This window comes from Camelus bactrianus, chromosome 2 (assembly GCF_048773025.1).
Source record: "Camelus bactrianus isolate YW-2024 breed Bactrian camel chromosome 2, ASM4877302v1, whole genome shotgun sequence".
Classification (NCBI taxonomy): Eukaryota; Metazoa; Chordata; class Mammalia; order Artiodactyla; family Camelidae; genus Camelus; species Camelus bactrianus.
Window position 1 is genome coordinate 26,892,790 of NC_133540.1, and position 23,685 is coordinate 26,916,474.

Here is a 23,685-nt window from a genome sequence, read left to right on the forward strand (position 1 = left end):
ATTAGAAACACAGTCAGGCAAATCCCACTCGACTTTACAATGTCCTCTTCCTAAGACAGGCCAGCGCAAAGGTGACTGACTTGCTATGACAGGAGTCACTTCTTCTTCTCACTTGTGTTTCTGAGCCCATCCCATTGCCAAATTCATCGAAAGCTGGTCACTCCCCAGCACGTCTCTCTCCTGATCTCTCTCCTTCTGGTCCCCAACTCAACTCAAACTGGGGCATACAACTGGAGCGAGTCTCTTTTCTTACAAAGATGGCAGAGAAGTGGGAGGGACCCTTAGTCTTGTTGCCGGGCTTGGAGTCGGAGAATGTTCACCTACTCACTCAGTCACTCATTCCAATGGACACGTACTGAATGTCTAGCGTGAGCCAGGCACGGAGCAGGCACTGAGGACACAGAGAAGAATCTAATGGTTTCTCAGCCCTCAGGAAGATCACAGTCGAGCGTGGGAGAGGGATTAGTAAGCAGGCAATTGCAACTAGAAGTGGTAAGTGCCTTGACTGGTGGTAGTGGCTGTTGGTATAGAATGGCTCAGTTTCTTTCTGAGTTGGAGTTTGCTTGTATTGAAACCTCATGAAGCCAGACTGGGGCCACAAGAGCAAAGAGCCCAAGATCCTTGGGGCTGGTTCCCCGTACAATCTTGGAGCTGACTTCTAGGAGTTGTCCTGTCCCTCCCTTCAGAAAATAAACATGAGGGATTAACTGTGTTTCCCTTCCAGAGAATAAACATGAGGGATTAACTGTCATCACCCAGTTTGACTACGATGAACGCTGGGGAAGTATACAGAAAGGACATGTGCATAAGAACTGGATATGTGCTAACTAAAGTGGGTTTGGCAGGATCCTGGGAGAGAGGGAAATCTGAAATTACTGACCATGTATTATGTGCCAGGTTCACTCCAAGCCCTTTATATACGGCCTATCTATCCCCAATCACAGGCATTTCTCCTAGAAAATAAACTCCTTAGGACATCATATAAGGCCATTTATGATCTGACCTCTGCCTTCTTCATTTTTTTCCCACTTTCTGTTCTCCCCATTCACACTTTGGTTCCTCAGTCATGTCCCCATGCATTTTTGAGCATTGGTTCTCAACCAGGGAAGGGCATGAACCCCCTTGATGGAGTGGGAGGGTATGCATTTGGAAATGAGAAGGGGCATTTCTGGCTGTCACATTGATGGTGTGTTTGCAGGCTGTGGGCGGAGACACTTAGTGCCTGGAAAGAGGGATGCCAGCCAGCCTTCCTCCAATGCATGGGAGAGTCTCATGCAAATACGTGTCCCCACATATTGCCAAGAGCACCCACTTTGAGAAACACTGTTCTCTAGGCTCACATGCCATTTGTCCTGAGAGGAATGTTCATCCTCTCCGGACTCCTTCCCCTGATTAACTCCTTCAGATCGTCCAGAACTCAGAAAAGACACCAGGCACTCTAGGAAGGATTCTCTGCGACGCCTCCAATCCCAGACCCTCCCACGCCTGTCTGGATTGGGTGTCATCACCATATGCTTCCAGAATTCTTGCTGAAAAGGACTGACAGCTCCATGTTTTACCTCGAACTCCTCAGTCCCTATGCAGTGCCTGTCACATAATAAGTAGATGAGGAATGATGGAAGGCCTTCTACAAATGGATGAGTGACATAACATGATGTATGGGTAAACGCGCATCTCAGAACTGGAGAAGAGCCGGATGAGACACCATTAGGGAAAGGCAATTCTTCACATCTGCTTGGTGGTTTAGAATGTAGAAAGCACCTTCATAATACAAAGCAAAGCAAACCCAGAGACAGAGCAGATAGTATTATTATTTTAGTGGAAACTGAGGTTATGGGACCAGCCCAGAGTGGAGCAGCCACTATGCAGTAGAGGTGACTTCAGGCTTTATGACTGGCAGAGTTCCCCTTTCAATGGGCCACGATGCCCTTCTAGGATGGGCAAGAGCAGCGACAGCTACCAGACAATTCTGCAGTGGAACAAAGCCAGTTGATCAGGGAGGTGACATGAGAATTCATCTCATTTCAGTGAGAGATGAATATAATCAACTAGGAAGAGACAGCCCGAAATCAGGAACCTATAAAGTCTGCCTAATGCAAGCGTCATTTAGGTTTGTTTTTTTCCCTCTCTTTGCTTTCAAAGACCTCTATGAAAATTGTGCCCAAATGGTCTTCTGAAAGAAGATGGTAAGGAACAGTTACTTCCAGACTTCAATTCAGGTCTGAGTGATTGGAGAAGAGATATTGTTATGCTGGATTTCACTGGTCAGCATGCCGGGCGTGACCCCTCAGAACCAGCCTCTTCCCGCCAGTCCAGACCCATTGTGATCAGTTTGGGTAAGTGGTTTGGGTTGGACCCCAAGAGGTTCCTTCCCCTCCACTGGCAGAGGTCCTGGGGAGAAACCCCTCCCCAACATAGGGGGTTAAGGGCCATTCTTCAGTGGCTTTGGGGAGGTCCTAGACCAAACAGAACTGTTTGAAAATAACAGTGATGAAACAGAAATGACCTGCCCTTCAAGTGTCCTTAAGAAGAGAGATGGTCCAAGTTGGCCTTAACCTAGTGCGGTTATATGGATAAAAACAGATTAACCAGGGCACCAGCTGACAAAGTTACAGCCCGAGAACTCACACCAGAACTGGCCTGGCCTTGGGGTTACCACTTAATATTAAACATTTCACAAATAATTATGTGCCAGGTGGTGTACCAGGCACTGATGACACAAAAATAAATAAGACATCAGTGGAACCTCTCAAAAATCACTCCTGGGGACAGAGTTGCCTGCTTCCAAGTCACAGGCATGTTGACTGGGTGTCATGTGTCAAGATAGTCCTTCCCAGACAGGCAGAGTCTTGCAGTAAAGGTGACCCAGATCGAGCACTCTGACTCCCCATCTGGTATTCCCTCCAGATGCCTGTGTGTTTCTACAAGGTGCTGCCCCATATCCACGACATAATCCAGGTGTGGCTGCCCAGCACAGAAGACAGTGAGACCCATCCCTTCCCCTGATCTCGGCCTTATCCTTTTATCATGACCTCTGTGTTCACCCTATCTTTCCTGGCACTTTTGTCATGTTGGATCATAGGGAACAGATAACTACAATCTATGTCTAACAACTCCATCAAAAAAGGAATTCCAATTGGTCAGATATCATTTATTCTCAAGGAACCCAGGATGCTTCCTTTTCTAGGTGCTTGGAAACCATCCCATTAATATTCCTCTATAAAATTATGTTTGATAGAGTTCCTTTGCCTACAATTTGTGGCTGTGATCTTTGTAAATAAAAAGTATACTTGCCTATCTCCAGTCTTTAAGAAATTCCCCTTTTCCCTAAGATCTCATAAAAATCCAGGTCTAGGATGTGGCTATCTGCGCTCTGCATCCTTTCAAAAACTTGGACTATCATTTGTTGAAGCCAGAGGACTTAAAATGTATGGAGAGCAACTGAATTTTCTATTTTTACCTACTGTATTTGTTCCCTAGGGGTGCTAAAACAAAGTACCATAGACTGGGATGAATTATAACAAAAAAGATTTATTCCCTCACGCTTTTGGGGGCTAGAAGTACAAAAATCAACGTATTGGCAGGGTCAAGCTCCCTCCAATGATTCCAGGGGACGATCCTTCCTTATCTCTTCTGTTATCTTATAGCCCCAGCATTCCTTGGCTGGTAGGTACCTCACTCCAATCTCCACCCCTGCTGTTACATGGCCACCTTCTCACTGAACATACCTGTCTTCACGAGCCACTCCCTGCCCTGTCTCTGTTTTTCCTTCTCATAAGGACACCTGTCATTGGATGAGGGCCCATCCCTATAGCATATAAGCTCATCTTAACTAGCTACATCTGCAAAGATCTTATTTCTAAATAAGGTCACATTCATAGGTACTGGGGTTTGGGACTTTCACACCTCTTTTTGAAGGACATAATTTGACCCATAACATCTACTGTGGGTAAAAGGTAACGTGAGGCCTGGGCTGACCCAGGCCCACCTGAGAATGACCTGGCCTTCCTACAGCACTGGTCTCTCAAAAGCAAAGTTGAGATAAATGGAGAATGCTCCATCTGCCTTGTTTATGATGTGCATTAGAGGAGCTGTCCGGTGCTTACATAATTAGGATGGCATAAAAGATTGGCGGGAAAAAGGCTCTATGACTTGTATGTGTCAAGGTGAGTCCCACACACCTTGGCTTTCATCCTTCGTACATACCCGAAGTGGGTGAGGGGGAAAAGAAGCTTCTGGGCCTCCCAGTGAGATGCACGTGCTGTATCTCTTGCTTTGTATCCTTTGCCAGTGCTTACTAACCATATTATTAAATTAAAGCCTCTTGGTGTCTTGGGAGTCTGACTGGCAGCTTGAACCCACGACCGCAGGTGTGCTGGCCAGCCCAGGTCTGAGTTCTTTCTTATGAGGCTTCAGAAGCCCCTTCTCAGCCTGAAGATGTCCTTTACAGAGAAGACCCAAGCAAAACACAAGGCTCTGCGATCCCTCATACACCACACCCGAGCAGTATGCTACCCTCGCCTTATTCTTTGTCTTGCTCTCTGACAAAAATAACAATCAAAAGCAAGCAAGCAAACAGCTCTTTTGTTTTGCCAGTGTTTGGCCTGGCTAATTTTAAGCTGACTGCCTGTCCGGAGTATACCCGGAAGGTAACTTCCCAGCCCTAACTCCGGATCCTCAGTTAGACTGATGTCCACACGGATGAGCACATCAGTACCAGGTGTTGTTTTTTCTCTAAAGCAGTTTCACCGTCACAATTTTCATCTGGACAATTAAATTCACGGCGGTGCCAAGTTCCTGCTTGCCTCAGCGGCTCACGGGGTTTAATTAATCAGTGCAGTGGTTCTGACTGCCAGGTTGGAATTTGGAGTCAGGGATTCTAGGCAGCAAATTTCCCTCGGTGACGGCCCGGCCGAGGCCAGACCTGAGCTGGGCGGGGCAGAGCCGGGACCGACAGGCGCCGGGAGCCGGGAGGTGGCCGATGTGGGTGCGCCGCTAATAATGCCTGACTGGACGCGGACTTCCTCTTCCCCGCACTCTTTCCTCTCCGTCCCACGAAATGGATTATTTTTTAACCGACATGCAGTTCAGAGACAACCTTCAAAAAGTTCATGCTGTTGACAAAATAATTCTGCTTCTAGAACTCTAGTCTACGGTAAAAATCACACACACGGGCCAACCTCCCGCAGCCCTGGCTTCCCAGACCAGCCGGAGCCCCGAGAGCATTCACCGGTCCCACCGCCCGCCTGGCGGTGGTTTCCATGGCAACAGACTCCTCCCCCAGGCAGCGTCCTCCAGAGAGATGTCCGCGGCTCTGCTCACATTCTGCATCTTTTCCCCCCTACCCGGGGAGTTTTCTTTTCTGACCTTATTTCTCACCGGGAGACAGGACCACTGTATAAAATAACTGATTTAAGTGTGGCGATGGCAGCGCCAGGGACGGAGAGGGGCGCAGAGGGAGAGTCAGGCCTTTTTATGCAGTGACAGCAGTAAAGGCTGTGAGCTGGGGTATTGCCCAGACCTGCCCCCTCGGCTGATGTGGGTGCGCCCACTGCGGCCCTTTCCATCCCCTGGGACTGCGGCTCTCCCGCCTTCCGGCCCGGCAGGTTTCCCTGTCTGAGCTCACGTGACCAAAGTGCCACAGAGTCAGGCTGGGACTTTCTCTCGTTAACATGCCTGAGTTTCCTGAGGACTTCTAGGGCTCGGTTCTTTTAACCCAGAGGGTGGTACTAAAGTCGGAGTCCAGGCATCTTGGCAGGGGGAGATAATCTGAGGATGGCGGAACTTGACATCACCCGGAGGAGGCTGCCTCCCCCGTACCTGTAATCAGGAGAGAGTATTTTCTTAAGCACCATATGTGGCATCACACCACACTGGTCACCTGGATTAGAATCATATTAGGAATCTCAGCATGAAGTTGTAATTAAGGCACAGGCTCTGGAGACACATCTGTATTTGCTCTACATTCAGGCTGCTCATTGCCTCTGTAATCTCATTTGTAAACCATCGCCTCATAAGGCTGTGGTGATGATTGAATGCTATAGGAGTAAGTGCCTTGGCACCATGCTCAGTGCACCACAAGTCTCAAGTAACTGTGACCAGAAGCTGTGTGGGGCGGTGGTGGAGAGTATGGGCCTTAGTGCCAGGGTGGATTTGAGTTCTGGCTCTGCCACTTAAGACTTGGAGTAGGTAATTTAACCTCTCTGTGCCTCAGTTTCCTCATCTGTATAATGGGGATAATAATGGGTTATTGTGAGAAGGAAATAGATTAGTCTATGAAGAGAACCTACCCCACCCAGTACCTGACACTGGGTATTGCTAGGGTAGTGGTACTAGCAGTCCTGCCACTACTACATTTGAGTTCCTTTGGGAAAAATGATTCCCTTTTGGATTCCTAGAACCTAGCCCCTACAGCTTCAATAAACATTTTTTTTTGATGAATGAATGGATTAATAATGTACTACTCGGTGGGTTGGGTGGTTACAGCTCAGTGGTAGAGCACGTGCTTAAAATGCACAAGGTCCTGGGTTCAATCCCCAGTACCTCCATTTCAAAAATAAAAATAAAGTAACTATTTAAAAAATAATATACTACTCCCTATTAATTCTTTTCTTATACCAACTAAAATAAACCATTAAATGAGAGTGGGCAGAATCATGCAAAATCAGAAATGCGCTATCTGTTCACTTTTATCGTCCTGGCAGCACACCGCCTCCACTGGCCTGTCACCCACTTAGCAGGGTATCTCCCGGCTGGCTTTGACACAGCTGAGAAAGAGACTGCAGTGCTACTTTGTTGCTCTTGGTGAGTCCTCACACCAACTCCTAATCACAGGTCAGTCCCGGAAAGGAAGGGGGGTCTCTGCTCCAAGCCCACCTGCACCTGAAAGAAAGAGCCCTGGTACTTTCTGCTGGTCATCGGCCAGTGGGAACGAGTCCTCATGGGCCAGCTCTGGCCTGGAGAGTCAGCAGCCTTCTTGGAAAGATAAGAAGAGAAAGGATTCCTTCTGGCACCTTTGCAGAGTCCAGGTTTTTCCCTTTGATGGAGCTCACCATCTCTGGATGTGAGGATGGGAGGCCTCGCTTTCATGTCCTCCTCTGAATGCACGTGCTCTAAAGCAAACACCCACTCACCCAGCCTTTTCCTGCAGTGGCTGGCAATGTGTCTGGGCTGGGTGCCAGGAAGCCACAGTGACACCTGGGGTGAGGGGAGCAGGGGCAGGCAAATAGGAGGAGCTAGGCTTACAGCAGAAGAGGTGTGCAGGCCGGTCAGGTTGGGCCAGGACAGGGTGAGTCACCTTGGTTCCAGGTGGAGTCATCGCTGTCCTGAGGGCCAGTGCAGGGGAAGTCGGACTCCTCCTTGATAATGTCTTTCCTCTTCCTGTCTCCCTTCTTCCCTATTCTCCTGCCTTCTCCTGACTCCCCACCCACTTCCTTCATTCAAACAGCTTTTAATTTAGCTCTACCATGTACTAGGCATTGTGCTGGGGTCCACAGTCAGTCGCCAACTTTAAGGAATTGGTGTGCTCTCATGAGAGACAAAGTCTCAGTGAAACATCAGTTACATTAATAAAAATGAAAACAAGTGTGATATCAAATAAGCAGTCTTTATCTGTGCCCTCCACCGCAGACCCAGCCAGCAAGGATGCTCGGAGGTGTCAGTCCAGCCACCTGGAATGCTGTTCCATGGTGGATGGTGTTCCTGACTCTGGAATCAGACAGATGTGTGTCCATATCCCAGCTCCGACCCTGACTGGCAGATTGATTTGGGGAAATTATACCACCTGCCTGACTCTCCTTTTCCTCATCTGTTAAAAGGCGATAGAAGAGTTACACCTTGTAGGGTGGTTACAAGGATGAACTAAGCTGATGCCTGAAGGATGCTGAGCCATGCCTGGCATGCAGTAGGACTCAAAAGACATCAACTGTGGTGGTGGGTTTTTTTTTTTTTTTTCTGTTTCTTTTTTGGGGGTGGTGTGTAATTAGGTACTGGGGATTGAACCCAGGACTTCATGCATGCTAAGCACACACTCTACCACTGAGCTATATCCTTCCACCAACACCCAAACCCCACCCCTGCCCCCGCCCCTTGGTGGTGGTTTTAATTACTCAAGCCTGGGGGTCAGCACGCTTTCTCTGTAAAGGTCCCAACAGTAAATGCCTTAGACTTCATGGGCCACACATTCCTGTTACAACCGCTCAGCCCTTGTGTATAGTGAAAACAGCCATGGATGGTATACGAGGCAGTGGAGCTGTGCTGCAGGACAAGTGCATTTATAAACCCTGAAGGTGAAATTTTATGTAAATTTCATAGGCACAAAAATTGATTTTTCTTTTGACTTTTTCCCCCCAAGCATTTAAAAACATAAAAACCATTCTTCACTCCCTGGCTGTACTAAAACAGGCAGCGGCCAGATTTGGCCCACAGGCCATGGTTTGCCCACTTTCGATCAAGCGTAAGGAAATGGTTGCACTTCCTTTCATGGATTTGGCCTCAAAGGGAAATCCAGTCCATGAGTCCATCAGACCCTAACTCAGTGTCTAATTCAAGCCTGACTAGTTTTAACAAGGGTACTGACTGACCCAAGAACAGCAGAAATCTCATAAAAGAAAAACAATACTGGAGAGAAGCAAGATGGCGGAGTAGAAGGATGCTCGTAACTCACCCTCTCCCACAAATACACCAAAACTCACACCTATGGACCCACTCAGCCAACCAGAGCACTTGCCAAACTCCGACAGAACATCGCCCTCTTCGAAAGACAAAGACACTAAAAATCTGGTAGGAGAAAAGGAAAAAAGAAAGAAGAAAAAACCAAACAGTGCAGGAGCGGTCCCGCAGGGAGGGAGCACAAAGGAGTAATACCACTTGTTCACTGGGTCTCCCCTCTCCAACGGAGAGGCCAGCGGGATGGAGGGGGAGCCTCCGAGACTCAGATCTGCCCTGAGAACCCCTTGGCCAACAGAACTGAGTTAAATGGGCACAGAGGGTCCCTGCAACACCCAGCCTGAGACGCGAGCCGGCAGCTGGGGCCGGGCCAGGTGGCCGGAGCCAGGCGGAGGACTGGGGCGGCTGCACGGAGGAAGCCCCGGGGGACTGCAGGGGGCTGCGCGCTGTGGCTGGGAGGGGATATGGAGCAGAACAACCTTGGTCCCCCATAAATTGTGAAAAAAGCAAAGCAACACTGCTGGTGTGCCCTGGGGGGAGGGGCGCTGTAGCCTTTATCTTCTCAGACCCGTGGCGCCATTACTGGTGCTTCTCGTGAGAAGAGAGGCAGGGTGAAGCCACAGCCACCATCTCCTTCTGTGCACAGCGACCGGGCAGGGGCGGGGCCAAGACCTGAATCCACACCCAGGGGCTCTGCAACCTCCTAGGCAGGACTGAGACTTGTTTACAGCCCAAAGCAGATAAGATCTTTCTGCCCTGGCACCTCAGAGAACTCATGATGCCAAGACAAACGAGCTGAGATTTGGCACAGAGCAGGGGCGGGGCAGTTCCGCGGTCTTCCCTGAGCCCACCTGCGGAGCACCCACCCGAGGCAGAGCGGGCAACTGCACAGAGCAGCGGAGCGACCAGTGCTGGGAGAGGGCGGGTGGCCATCTGCCTTCCTGGCAGGAACGCAGCACCTGACCACAGTGCTGGAAGGGGTTGCGATCCACCCACCTGCCTTGCCCAAGCGCAGCATCTGACTATGGCATTGGGAAGGGGAGTGACCTGCCCGCCCACTGGCCACAGTGACTGAGAGATATGAGCAATATGAAGAAGCAGAGGAACCACTCCCAATTAAGAGATCAAGAGAAATCCCCTGAAAGCACGATCAAGGAAATAGGCATTGATGGCCTACTAGATCAAGATTTCAAAAAAGGAGTAATCAAAGTACTGAAGGAACTAAAAGAAACAGTGTTTAGAGATATAAAATATGTCAAAAATGAAACAGAAGCTATGAAGAAGAACCAAGTAGAATTAGTAAACTCATTTGCTGAGATGAGAGCTGACCTAAAGGCTGTGCAAAGCAGGCTAGATAATGCAGAGGAACGAATAAGTGACCTAGAAGACAGGACAACAGAAAGCACCCAATCAGAACAGCTGAGAGAAAAACAAATAAAAAACAATGAAAACAATATAAGGGACCTACGGGATAACATAAAGCGTGCCAATCTACGCACAATAGGGGTTCCAGAAGGGGAAGAAAGAACAAAGGGGATTGAAAAGGTATTTGAAGAAATCATGACTGAAAACTTCCCAAACCTAAAGAAGGAATCAGATATCCAAGTACAGGAGGCTCAGAGGGTCCCAAACAGGAAGAACCCAAACAGACCCACACTAAGACATATCCTAATCAAGATGGCAAGAGTCAAGGATAAAGAAATGATCCTAAAGGCAGCAAGACAAAAACAAAGAGTGAGTTACAAGGGAACCCCCATAAGGCTCTCAGCTGATTTCTCTACACAAACACTACAGGCCAGAAGGGAGTGGCAAGATATATTCAAAGTCCTGAATGAAGAAAAGATGCAGCCTAGGATACTCTATCCAGCAAGGCTATCCTTTAGAATAGAAGGAGAGATAAAGAACTTCATAGACAAGCAAAAACTAAAAGAGTTTAGCAATACTAAACCCATGCTAAAAGAAATATTCACAGGTCTACTCTAAATAAAAAGAAGAAAGATGCTACAAAAATGAGAAACTCATAACTGGAAAGGAGATAACTGCCATGAATTACAAAAAGAATAAAGACAAAATTGTAAAAGAAGACATCTAAATCATTAAGAGTGGGAGAGGGAAGCAAGGAAAGCCACTGTGGAAAACAGTATGGAGATTCCTCAAAAGACTAGGAATAGACTTACCATATGACCCAGGAATCCCGCTCCTGGGCATATATCCAGAAGGAACCCTACTTCAGGATGACACCTGCATCCCAATGTTCATAGTAGTACTATTTACAATAGCCAAGACATGGAAACAGCCTAAAAGTCCATCAACAGATGACTGGATAAAGAAGAAGTGGTATATTTATACAATGGAATACTATTCAGCCACAAAAACCGACAACATAACTCCATTTGCAGCAACATGGATGTCACTGGAGAATGTCATTCTAAGTAAAGTAAGCCAGAAAGAGAAAGAAAAATATCATATGAGATCGCTCATATGTGGAATCTAAACAAACAAACAAACAAACACAAATACAAAACAGAAACAGACTCAGACATAGAATACAAACTTGTGGTTGCCAAGGGGGCGGGAGGTGGGAAGCTACAGACTGGGATTTTAAAATGTAGAATAGATAAACAAGATTATACTGTAGAGCACAGGGAAATATATACAAGATCTTGTGGTAGCTCAAAGCGAAAAAAAAATGTGACAATGAATATATGTATGTTCATGTATAACTGAAAAATTGTGCTCTACACTGGAATTTGACTCAACATTGTAAAATGACTATTACTCAATAAAAAAATGTTTAAAAAAAAGAAAGAAAAACAATACCTACAACTTAAGTGTGCGCAAGCAAAGATAGGTCAGTAAACAACCCCGACAATTTACTTGCGCACAAGATAAGACAAGAAAAGACAATCAGTTCTTTAGACGCATGGTCACCATGTGTCTTGCAGACAAAGGCAAGTTGCTTCCACAGATGCAAGAATTTGCAATGCATGTAGTTCACTTCTCAGAGCTGTGTATGGAGAAACCCAGTTGTAGGAAACATCACAGGGGGTCACAGCACCCCTAAATTTTACACACAGGGGATGAGAGAAGACAGAAAGTGTGGTGAGTGTGAAGAAGGCTGGGAAAAATGAGGGAGGGCAGGAGGGACCTGCCAGAAACAGGCCAAGTCCCAGCCCTGGATAAATCAAACTGCAAATAATTTCATTGTAAAACATTCAGATACCCCCAAGAAATGCCACGTAATTCCGAATTTCCTCCTCTCCTCGTCTCTTTCCCTAACTTCTTCGGCATCTGTGGATGGGAATAGGACACTGTGCTTTACTTTCCACTGCGATCTAGGAAGGTTTTTATTTTCCAGTTCATATCAAATTCCTCGCAGGCCAGACATTCTTTCTCTAATGCTATAAAAAGGCCATATTCTAGATACACTGCAATGAATAATTAAACTTGTTTCCCTTGAACCAGAGGAAATGCAAAGGCTTTCTTATAAAGCCATTCCAAGAAATCTATTCCTGTACATCTTTTCAAAACTATGTGTTATCCACCTCCTGCTGTCATTACTGGATAAAGTGTCTGATAATCCAGCCCGACTGAAGTGTTGAGCAGCCCTCAAGGTCAGATGTTGTAACAGTGGCCTCTAACTTGGTGGGGACTCTTCTCTGGGAAAAACACAGCCCAGTCACAGGTGTATATATAATTTCAGTCACAGACAACCTACTGGCTCCCTGCAGAACTGCCTCTTTGTTTTACTGCTAAATAATGTGGAAAAGAAAGCAAAGCTTCTCTAGAAAGGAAAAAGTATGGAGCTGGGATCTGGGAGGGAACCTTGGCCAGGATGCACCCAACTGCATCCAGTGCTCAATTCGTGCCCATCCAGAAGCACAAGCCTGAAGTCAAAGAACCTGGCACCTTCTTTCATCTTTCCCCTGCCACGTGGCGTGGCACTGGTACTCTCTAAGGGGATATAAGCCACCCCTCCATCGTAGGGATTTTCGGATCCCCAGGCTCAGACCAAAGGGCCTGTATCAAGGGATTAGACTCCATCACGTTCTAGTCCCAGTGGGGGCTCAGTTCACCACCCCAGCTCCTGGCCTGAATTCTATTCTATTTCTCTTCTTGCCCTGGAGCCTCTCCACCAGTGACTGGAAGCAAGAAGGCACAAGACTCTCATCCTTTCATAGAACCAGAGGTATTTAAATTTGGAAAGGACCAGAGCAATGATACAGTCCCCATGGTTTTAAAGCCACAAAATACTTTGTTTAAAGAACCAGTCCTGGTCCTGAGGGCCTTGCCAACATGCTCACCTCTCTCTTGGCTGCCCCCACCCCATGCATCTCTTCAGAACACCTGGAGCTCTGTGCCCACATCCAGTCCATCACCATAGTACACACAAAGAAACGGGTCTGCGGAGGTGACGTGACTCCCCCGAGGCCATGCAACTCCAAGTGGCAAAGCCTAGTACAGACTCAGGCCTCACTTGCACAGGCAGACCTGGGGAGCCGTCTTTGCAGGCTGCCCGGGTTTCATTATGACTACGTAGTTCTCTGGAGACTGTTCCACAACAGAAACGACTAGAAATACAAGCATAGGTGTATTTCTCACCAAGTGAAAATAGAAAACTGTATTGAGGAATAACAAACAGCTCTCATACCATGGCAGGTCTGCCCGAGGAATTAAAGGTTTAGAGTTTATGAATATGCAAACCCTGCAGTCAAACAGCAGGAGTTCCCAAGATAGCAGAGAAACAGGAACCCACCACAAAGGGTGAGGATACTAAAAGGTTAAAACCCTGGCCATCCACTCGGCAAAGGGCAGGGAAAAAATAAACCAGGACATCCTGTTAGAGGGGGATTCACAGAGAAGACAGGCTCCTGGGAATAGAAAGGGGGGGAAAAAAACCAAGACATAACAAACAGAGTGTATTTACCAACCCTGCATAGTTAAGAAGTTATGAATCTTCAGATTCTGACCTTGTCAATAAAAATCTGGCACTAACATAAAAACAGAAGTGTGGAAGTTAAATCATTAGCCGTTGTACAGATGGCATATGAAGCCTTTTTAGCTAGATTTACTCCGAAGAGCATGTTGTTGGCCTCAGATGACCAGTGAGTTCCGGCCCTTCCCTGAAGGGCCTTGGTAGGATTTCCATTCTATTTTTAAAAAGCTATTAACACATGTTTGTTTGCCCCCAGAAATGGAAATGGAAGAACCCAGACTTAATTTAGACTTGCCCATAAGCCGATTCATGAAAAGAACAGATTTTATCTCGATTTTTCTTTTTGTTTGAACAGTCAGGGCTCTCCCAGCACCCCTGCTCCCAGCCCCCCACCCCCAGGTGCAAGGCTGCCCCTGCACCCTTGGCTCTCTGCCCAGATGGTGCCTCCTTGTCGTGACCTCCTCTTCCCTCCCATTGTAAGTGGTGTCCCCTCTTTGTTTTTTAGCACTTTACCCTGTTGGAATCCTTTACCACAATTGTGACAGTTTGTAATGATGTATCTATTTGCTTGCTTGGTTAGAGCTGCCTTCCCCACCAAGCTGTAAACTCCACGAGGACAGGATCCTGCCCCAGTGATGTCCTAGCGCACATGCAATCTTGGCACGTGGCCTACAATAGCCCATGATGAAGACTGACTGATCATCAGTCTGCCTGGATGTTCCCGGGGCTGGACCAGCACTCCTGGGAGAACACAGTCTTACTGGCCAGGTTCTCATGTAAAATGCCTTCAGAAGTACTTGTCACGGGAAAACGACTCAGTCATAAGGAAGAATAAAATAATGCCATTTGCAGCAACATGGATGGACCTGGAGATCGTCATTCTAAGTGAAGTAAGCCAGAAAGATACGATATCACGTATATGTGGAATGTAGAAAAGAAAAGAAAAGAAAAGAAAAAAGAAGACACTAATAAACTTACCTATAAAACAAAAACAGACTTGCAGACATAGTAAATAATCTCATGGCTACCAGGGGAAAGATGGTGGGAAGGAATAAATTTGGAAGTTTGAGACTTGCAAATGTTAACTACTATGTATAAAAACAGAAAAAATAAATTTCTTCTGTATAACGTAGGGAACTATATTCAGTATCTTGTAATAAGCTCTAATAAAAAAGAAATGAGAATGAATACATGTGTATATATGCATGACTGGGACATTATGCTGTACACCAGCGACTGACACATTGTAGCAGACTATACTTCAATAAAACAAAACAAAATAAAACACAAAGCCAGAGTTATTTCCTAACCTGGAGACTGAGCACTAATCACCACCCTCCATGACCTCATCTACCCCAATTACTTCCCAAAGGCCCCATCTACTAATGAGTACCATCATGCTGGAGGTTACGGCTTCAACTCTGGCGGGGATCAAGCAATCAATCCATTACAGGAGCCCTTAGGTGTTTATACAGGAGGGTCTGGACCTCTTCTGCCCCTGTGACCCCATCTCCTGGTCCTCCCTGCAGTGATGAGAACATACAAACCACTTCAAGTTACTGAGACACGAAAATCCCATGAGCAACCATGGGACATTTAAGCCCAGCAGCTCCAATGCTTGTAACTGGGGCTGGAATTGCTACAGGCTTGCCCTCCAACGAATCTTCTAGAAAGGATTTTTATTTTTATTTATTTATTTAAAGTACCATCAGTTACAATCTGTCAATTTCTGGTGTAGAACACAACGTCCCAGTGATGCATAGACATACATATATTCGTTTTCCTATTCTTCTAGAAAGGACTTTTAAATGCACTCATTCCAAGCCTCCAGGGAATCCCGAGTCTTTCCCCTCCCTCTGCCTTTGGTGCCTTGGTACACGTTTTCCCCCGGCCTGGAATCCAATCCTTTTCTTCTCTTGCTAGAGAGTCAGCTGATGCAACACCTCTATTCTGAAAACTCTCCTGACAGCCCTTTCACCCAGGCAACGTAACCCGCCCTCCCTGGATGGACTTCTGTTGCTGTACTTAGCACTCTCAGCAACAACTGTGGGTTTAAATGTCTGCCTCTCCTGCTAGAGAGCGACCTTCTGGCCCTGCCTTACCCATCTTTTTATCCCTGATACAGCAGGGTCTAGAAGTATTATGTAAGTGCTCAGTAAGTATCAGTCATTTACTCTGTGACTGTTACTTTTCCCTTGTACGTATTTTGATTCATGGCGTATGAAGGGCAAGGGAACTCACATTTATTTAGCCTGTACTATGTACCAGATTCTGTGTTAAATGTACCATTTTATTCTCAAGGACAAATTCGTAAGATAGGAATTATTGGTTTGAATAAAACAGAGATTAAAGAATTGTCTTAAGAATATGAAAATGAATATATGTATATTCACGTATGACTGAAGAATTCTGCTGTACACCAGAAATTGACACAACATTGTAAACCGACTATATGTCAATTAAAAAATTATAAATAATCGTATTAGAAATAAGAGAAGATATTTATTCAAAATGTTTAGAGACCTATGGGATCTATTTTGGATTAATAATATTTCTGGAGCTTAGTTATCTTAACTCTGAAAAAGCAGTAACTGAAAACGGTGCTTTAAAAATAAAAATAAAAACAAACAAAAAAAATCCACTATAGCAACAGAAAGAAAAAATGGTGCTTTAGCAAGTAACATGTTTTATATGTATCACTGAAATTTAACATTTAGCATAGCTAATACCTACCAAAACATGGAAATGACCAAGAGCCACACAACTTGGCATGAACAGTGAGGCTGCCTTGACGTTGGAGGAGCAATCCACCACAATCCAGTTTACCCAGTATTCAGTGGATTTTATTGTTGCCACACCACCCACTCGTCCTTTGAAGCCGGTGGATCACAGCATCCCCACTCACAGTGTTCCTTAGAGCAAATGCTCTTCAACGATTACATTGGCATGATTTTAAAAACTAGATGAAAACAGTGCTTTGAAAATAATTCCACTGTTCGGATGCTGCTGGTGTTTTGATGCCTAGAGAAACCATCTATTATTGTTCTGATTTTGTGGTCTCCCAGGAACAACACCAAAAGTACATAGAAGTCATTTTCTGGTTATTGCCAGTATATTCCACATGTCTCCCATCAGTAAGGACCAATGTGAGATTTCACAATAGCCAACTCATTACCTTTACCTCCATGGAATTTGCTTGGATATAAATTATGAACTGTGTTATGCCACACAGCATGCCTTAATAATTTTGGAAGTTAAACCTGGCCAAAACACATCAACAGTTGAGAACTGGCAAACTTGCTTTGTCAACTTGTTCATGAGTCTTGCTTGGACGGTTGACTCAGGCACACAAAAGCGAGGGCCACCACCATCTGAAGGCTCACGGTTACTCAGGAGTGGGATGGAAAGAGAGGCAGAAGGACAAACAGATAAGAAGGCTCAGCTGCCTGACTCTTTTGCTTGGAGAAAGGGGTTCAATTTCAAAGAAACAGAGCTTTAGACCAGCTGGACCCAGGACCAGCTCTGGAGGTCACGCTGCCACCCCCACCACGGCAGATCACCCATCACACACCCCAAAGCTTTGCACGACCGGGGAAGCGGTAGATCACAGAGGGATTGAGTTGGAGAACAAACTACTAAATAAATTCTAGGCTTTGAAAAAGAAATATCGTTACGTTTTCACGTTTGTAAGCTCATTCACTGACTGTCCTAATCCTCCTGTTTTTTACTTGATGGTGTAGAGTATATGCACGTATATATATATATATATATATGCAATCACCACCCACCAATGTGTGTGTGGATTCACATCTACACATTCCATATACTTTGCCTCTTGTTTTATTAGTATGCACATTTCTAAATAACTAAGAACCAGAAACAACAGACTTGAAGGTGTATTAATTCTAAAAGAAACCACACCACTAATCAATCATTAATTCATCAAACATGCTTATTGAATACCTGGTACAATGTGGTTGTAACATGGTGCTAATGTAAAGTTAAATGAATTATATTTAAGAATCAAAGGGCAAGAGTTAAACTCTGATCTCTCCTACCCCATGCCCCCAGAGATAAAGCAGGAGGCAGAAAGGAGAGCTAGATCTAGCTGATTGTCAGTTCTGGTTGTTTTCTCAAACGCCGATGAGAAACGACAAGCAACATGATGTCCTAGATGTTGGAAAGTTTACACAGAAGTTTGAGACACAATTCTTGGACTCAAAAAACTTGCCATCAAAAACAAATACATATACCATGGGGTAAAGGGGTTGGAAAGGAATAAATTAGGAATTCAAAAATTGCACCTCTTGGGGAGTGAAGGAAATGCTAGCCATCTTGATTGTGGTGGTGGTTTCATTGGCGTATACATCAATCAAAATTCATCAAATTGTACATCTGAAATATGTGTAGTTTACTGTACAGGAATTGTACCACTAAAAAAAAGAACCTGTTGACAATTTTTAAAAAGCCTAACATTCATTATAATATTAACTTATGTGATTCTTTGATTTCACAGTAAGAAATGAAATTAATGTTTCTGAATCTGCTTACTTTTAATACCAAGCAGAAAACTATAATAAAGTTTCTAAAGTTTGAACTTATAAGTTTCTCATATTGTTTTAATTATTCTAGAAATGGAGTAATTTTTATATATTATATGTATTTCATTACATGTATAAATATATAATAAATTTAATAATGTAGATGTATATCTCCATTAATATATAATATGTGCTATATGTATATTATATATTTTCATACGCCTTGCTACTGCAATAATTCATAAGAATATATTATATACTAGATAATACCATTATGTATTATATACTATAATATAGGACATATAATTTTAATAATGTCCCTCGTATTCTTCTAAATTATTCCAGTAAGGTATATAATATAGAGATATATTTTACATTAATTTTTTTAATGAAAGGAACTAATATGTTATGCCTATGTGATTATAGGAAATTTATATTTCATAATAAGCGTGCGTTTCTTTAGAATAACAGAATAATAATGGATAGGAGTATGTGTGCTTGTGTGTGTGTGTGTGTGTGTGTAGACTGGTCACTGAGCACTGATCACTCCATTTCTGCTATAAATCAGTAGTAGTCTGGGACACCTAAAAAAATGTAAGATGAGAGTAAAGAAAGAATTTTCTCATTTTTGCTTTTAAAAAACCTCCCAAGATTGCAAACCCAATAAAAAACAATGAAAAACAAAAAAAACCAAAACAAGTATGTAAATAAGTTGCTGGATTGAGGACAGTCTTCTCCAGGAGAGAAGACCATAGCAGACTGTAGAGGGTGCAGAGGGAGAAACTTACTTTTGTTTATTCAAAAATGGATCAGTAATTGTTAGAGACATGCACATCAAAACTACAGTGAGGTATCACCTCACACCAGTCAGAACAGCCATCATTCAAAAGAAGAGAGGGTATGGAGAAAAGGGAACACTCCTACACTGTTGGTAGGAATACAAATTAGTGCAGCCACTATGGAGGACAGTACAGAGGTTCCTTAAAAAACTAAAAATAGAGTTATCATATGATCCAGCAATCCCACTCCTGGGCATATATCCAGAGAAAAATATAACTCAGAAAGACACATGCACCCCAATGTTCACAGCAACACTATTTACAATAGCCAAGACATGAAAACAACACAAATGTCCATTGACAGATGAATGGATAAAGAAATTGTGGTGTGTATATATATACAATGGAATACTACCCAGCCATGAAAAAGAATAAAATAATGCCATTTGCAGCAACATGGATGGACCTGGAGATCATCATTCTAAGTGAAGTAAGCCAGAAAGAGAAAGAAAAATACCATATGATATCGCTTATATGTGGAATCTAAAAAAAAGGACACAAACGAACTTACCTACAAAACAGAAACAGACTCGTAAACATAGAGAACAGACTTATGTTTACCAGGGGGTAAAGGGGGTGGGAAGGGATAAATCAGTTCGAAATTTGCACCTCACGGGGAGTGATGGAAATGTTAGCTATCTTGATTATGGTGGTGGTTTCATAGGTGTATACATCTATCAAAATTCATCAAATTGTACATCTGAAATATGTGCAGTTTACTGTACAGAAATTATACCACAATAAAGGAGCTTAAAATAAATAAATAAAGCTTAAAAAATAGATCAGAAAAGGTTCTGGAATTGTCGCACAGTAGCATTTAAGAGGGCTTCATGGGTTTGTAGGATGGGGACACGTAAAGAGGCGTGGCTGAAAAGTAGGTGGGTAAGGTGTTAAGTATTTGGAAGCAGAAAGAGCCAGAGGGGATAAGCACTCAGGAAGTGAAAACAGCGTGGTTTTCCGTGGCATAAAGGATAAGGTGGAGAAAACGAGAGAAGTCTGGAACGCTAAATAGAAGCCACCTTGTGGAAGGTCCTAATCGCCGATGTTAGCACAGTGCAGCGACCAGAGCCGTGTGAGAAGCACAGGTGAGTGACAGACTCTAAGAGAACTAATCTGATTGCAATTAACAGAAAGAATTTCCTGAAAGGGAGAAGGCAGGCATCGCAGGGAGGAAGGAATTACAACAGTGCGCCCACCCATCCATGTGTTCATCAAGGATACATTTATCGATCACGTTCTATATTGTCAGGCATCTGAATGCACTGAGGGAGCTTGGGATACAGCGGTGAATAAGGCATAGAGCCCCCAGGAGACTTAAGAGTCCGGGGGAAAGAAGGCATAACAGTTTGGGCAGCAAGAATGCTGATGGAGGTGAGCACAGGGTGCCCTGGGGGTCCAGGGGGATGGGGAGGTCCCTGAGGAGGTGACTCTTCGGTTGAATGAATCTTAATGGAGAGAGAGAGGTGAGTCAAGGGAAGAAGAGTGGGAAGGGTAACTGGACAGAAGGAACAGCTGGTGCAAATTCATTAATCTTTGACCACCTGACTCATTCAGGTCTGTGAGAAGCTCTGGTCCACAAGGAGGTGAACTGAACCTTTTTTTTTTTTAAATGAAAAATAATGATGATAAATAAAACAATCACAGCCACTTATTCATTAAGTCCTTGGTACCTGCCAGGCACTGGTCTTTACACACAGCCATTCATGTAATTCTCACAACTCTCTGAGGTAGATCTTGCTATTCCTATTTCACAGATGCACAAAATGACATCAAGTGCTTCAGAAATTTGCTCCTCAGACTCACACAGCTATTGACTATTGATGAGGGGATTCAAAGCTAAGTCTTTCTCACTCGAAAATCAATGTTGAGCCCTGAAGGACAAGTCAGAGTTAGCCATACATACAACAGAACGGTGGAACGAGCATTCAGGGCAGTGGAAACTGGAAGGCATGTGTGTCCACCGACAAGCAGTTTGGAATCACCAGAGTACGAAGTACAAGGGGAAGGTAGTCAGAGGCCAGGCCATGATGGACCTTGCCTTGTAGGCTGAAGGAGGTGGACTTGAACCTGGAAATCGTGAGAGCCATTGAAGACTCACAGACGTGAAAGGCTGGAGGGGATGGATCTAGGCAAGCTGAGGTGTGGTGAACGGAGCATGACTTCGGGCAGAATCTCACTAAGCCAGTGGGTGATGGTGGTGACCCAGGCTCAGAAGTCGGCTCCTGGAGGAATTAGTACGATGCTGCTCAGACAGCCCAAGTGAGAGGTGAGTGATAGCACCTCTCACAGAGAACTGGATTCTGGCAGAGCAGCAGAGGGGTCTGCGTGCTTGGGGGGTGGGATGGCGCACCAGGAGAGGCGAAGACTGGGAAGAGAAGGGGGTGATGAGTTGAGTTCGAATCTGGACAGACTGAGCTGGAGAGGTTGTGGACCAACCACGAGATGTCAAGCAGACTGGGGAGTTCACAGTTCCAGTCGCAGAAGAAAGGTCTGGGCTCTAAATCTAGGCGGGAGAAGAAATCATAATAAGCACTGACTGTGAACCAGGCGAAGTGCAAAATGCTTTTCAGGCATTTCCTCTTTAATCCTTTCAACAACCATATGAAATAGATACCGGTATTATCCCATTTTCCAGACTACAGCTCCAACTAAGCCACAGGGACATTCAGTAACCTGCCAAGGGCCACACTATTAGTAAAGGATCCAGATACTTGTACCCCTGAACTTCCCAAACCTTTGTGACCATGAGGCATGCAGAAACACATTATATGTTGTGGTCCAGTCCAGGCACATGTTTCACTGAAACACAAGTCGCGTGAGATCACACTTAGCTCCCTGCTGTCTTCTGTTCTATTTCATTTTTTTAAAATAGGTTGGTTGCAGCCCATGACTGGATTCACAACCTGCTTGTGAAACCCATGGTTTGAGGATTGCTGTTCAACGTCCTCCCACCTCCCTCACCTGAATCAGGTTGGCTGCAGTGAGACGGCAAAGGGGAGGAGGGATGTCAGTGACATCACAGACCACGGGAGGGCACGTCACTGCAGGGTGATTTTAAGCCAAAAGTATAACATGATGAGAAGTGAATCTCATCTGCCAAATCACGCCCCGAGGATGTGTCTGTGGAAGTAAGCTTGTCAGCCGTGTGTCATTCACTGGCTGTCACATACACTGATGGGGATTGAAGCCTTTTTCGCTCCCAGGTTTTTCCACTGGAAAAGAAGCAGATGCCCTTAACTTTGGAGACCTGTGAAGTGGTTCGCTCTCAAACTGCTCCAGTATTCCACGGCAGAAGAATGTGGGCACACAGCCCAAAGAAAACCAGCCCTCTGCCTGTCCTTCACTTTGATGTGATTCCTGCAAACAGTAATTGCAATAGGAAATAATACCTCTGAGGCAGAAATTATGGAATAGGACTTTTAGCATCTCGCTCAGCAGGAAATTGTTCTGCTGACAGGACTTCAGGATTCCACTCCCAACAGACATCCTAGACCCTGAATGTATGCATTCTTCCTCCCTTCTACTTCACAGGAAGAGGGGAGTTTTTTTTTTCTCCACTAGATTAACCCCTTCTGTGTAGCCGGTCTGCCTCTTGATCACCGCCAGGTCTCACTCCCTCAGTTAACCCTTCTCTTTTTTGGAGGAGTTGGGGGGTGGGAGGAGGTAATTAGATTGATTGATTTAATGGAGGTCCTGGGGATTGAATCAGGACCTCATGCACGCTAAGCATGCCCTCTACCACTGAGCTATACTCTCCCGACAGCCTTTCTTCTTCTTCAGCACCTTTATTTTTTTTTAAATAACTTTTTAAAATCGAAGTATAGTCAGTTTACAATGTTGTGTTAATTCCTGGTGTATAGATAGTGACTCAGTTTTATATATATATATATATATATATTCCTTTTCATATTCTTTTCCATTATAGGTTATTACAAGATACTGAACACAGTTCCCTGTGCTACACAGTAGGTCCTTGCTGTTTATCTATTTTATATATAGTAGTCAGTATCTGCAAATCTCAAACTCCCAACTTATCCCTTTCCATACCCTACCCTTCTGGTAACCATAAGTTTGTTTTCTGTGTCTGTGAATCTGTTTCTGTTTTGTAAAGAAGGTCATTTGTAGCACCATCATTTTCTGCTTTAACTTAGCTTCCTTCCCTTCCGACTTTAAGGAAACCCTGGTTTCCTCTCAAAAAGTTCATCTGCAGGAGAGAATATTGGGGAGATGCAACTGTTCACTGTCTCAGTAGTGGTGGTGGTTACCCAACCACACGCTGTCAGAACTCACAGACTTGAACACTAGAAAGGGTGACTTTTACTATTTGTAAACTGTTACCTTAAAAAAAATGACTCCCCCCCCCAAAAAAAACCAAACATGACTTCAAAATAAAAGCCCCCGATCCTTTTCTTCATCCTGCCACCCTGTGGTCATCACCGTCTTTCCTGTCTTCCTTTCCCTGACACTTTCTCCTTCCATGCTCTTCATCGTAGCTAAAACCCAAGTCTTCCCCCAGGTGACCCCCTGCCAGTTCCCCTCCTGTTCCCTTCCCACCTTCCATAGCTCCCGGCACTGAAACTTCTACTAGAAACTTTTTCTTCAGGACTTCACTGCTTCTCCTCCGCCTCTTTAAAAGCTGCTTTGACTCATGAGCAATCCTCTGACTCTGGGAATTTGCCCAGATTCCAAGCCTACTGCTTTC

The 23,685-nt window shown here is 44.8% G+C and overlaps 1 protein-coding gene and 1 non-coding gene across 10 annotated transcripts in view; one reads left to right on the plus strand and one right to left on the minus strand.

Annotated features, from left to right (window-relative positions):
- The window catches only part of TRIM2 (tripartite motif containing 2), a 160,772-nt gene that overhangs the window by 63,639 nt on the left and 73,448 nt on the right, over positions 1 to 23,685 (minus strand). The window contains exon 1 of one of the 9 annotated variants that reach the window (XM_045505515.2): positions 14,997 to 15,114. The exons of the other annotated variants lie outside the window; for them this stretch is intronic. Coding sequence (XP_045361471.1) covers positions 14,997 to 15,002 — 6 coding nt within the window. The 5' untranslated portion in view covers positions 15,003 to 15,114. Of the gene's footprint in view, positions 1 to 14,996; positions 15,115 to 23,685 lie in introns of those variants that run through there. 9 annotated transcript variants of the gene reach the window in all.
- Positions 6,476 to 6,548, plus strand: TRNAF-AAA (transfer RNA phenylalanine (anticodon AAA)). The gene has a single exon. It is a non-coding gene; the product is annotated as a tRNA-Phe (tRNA).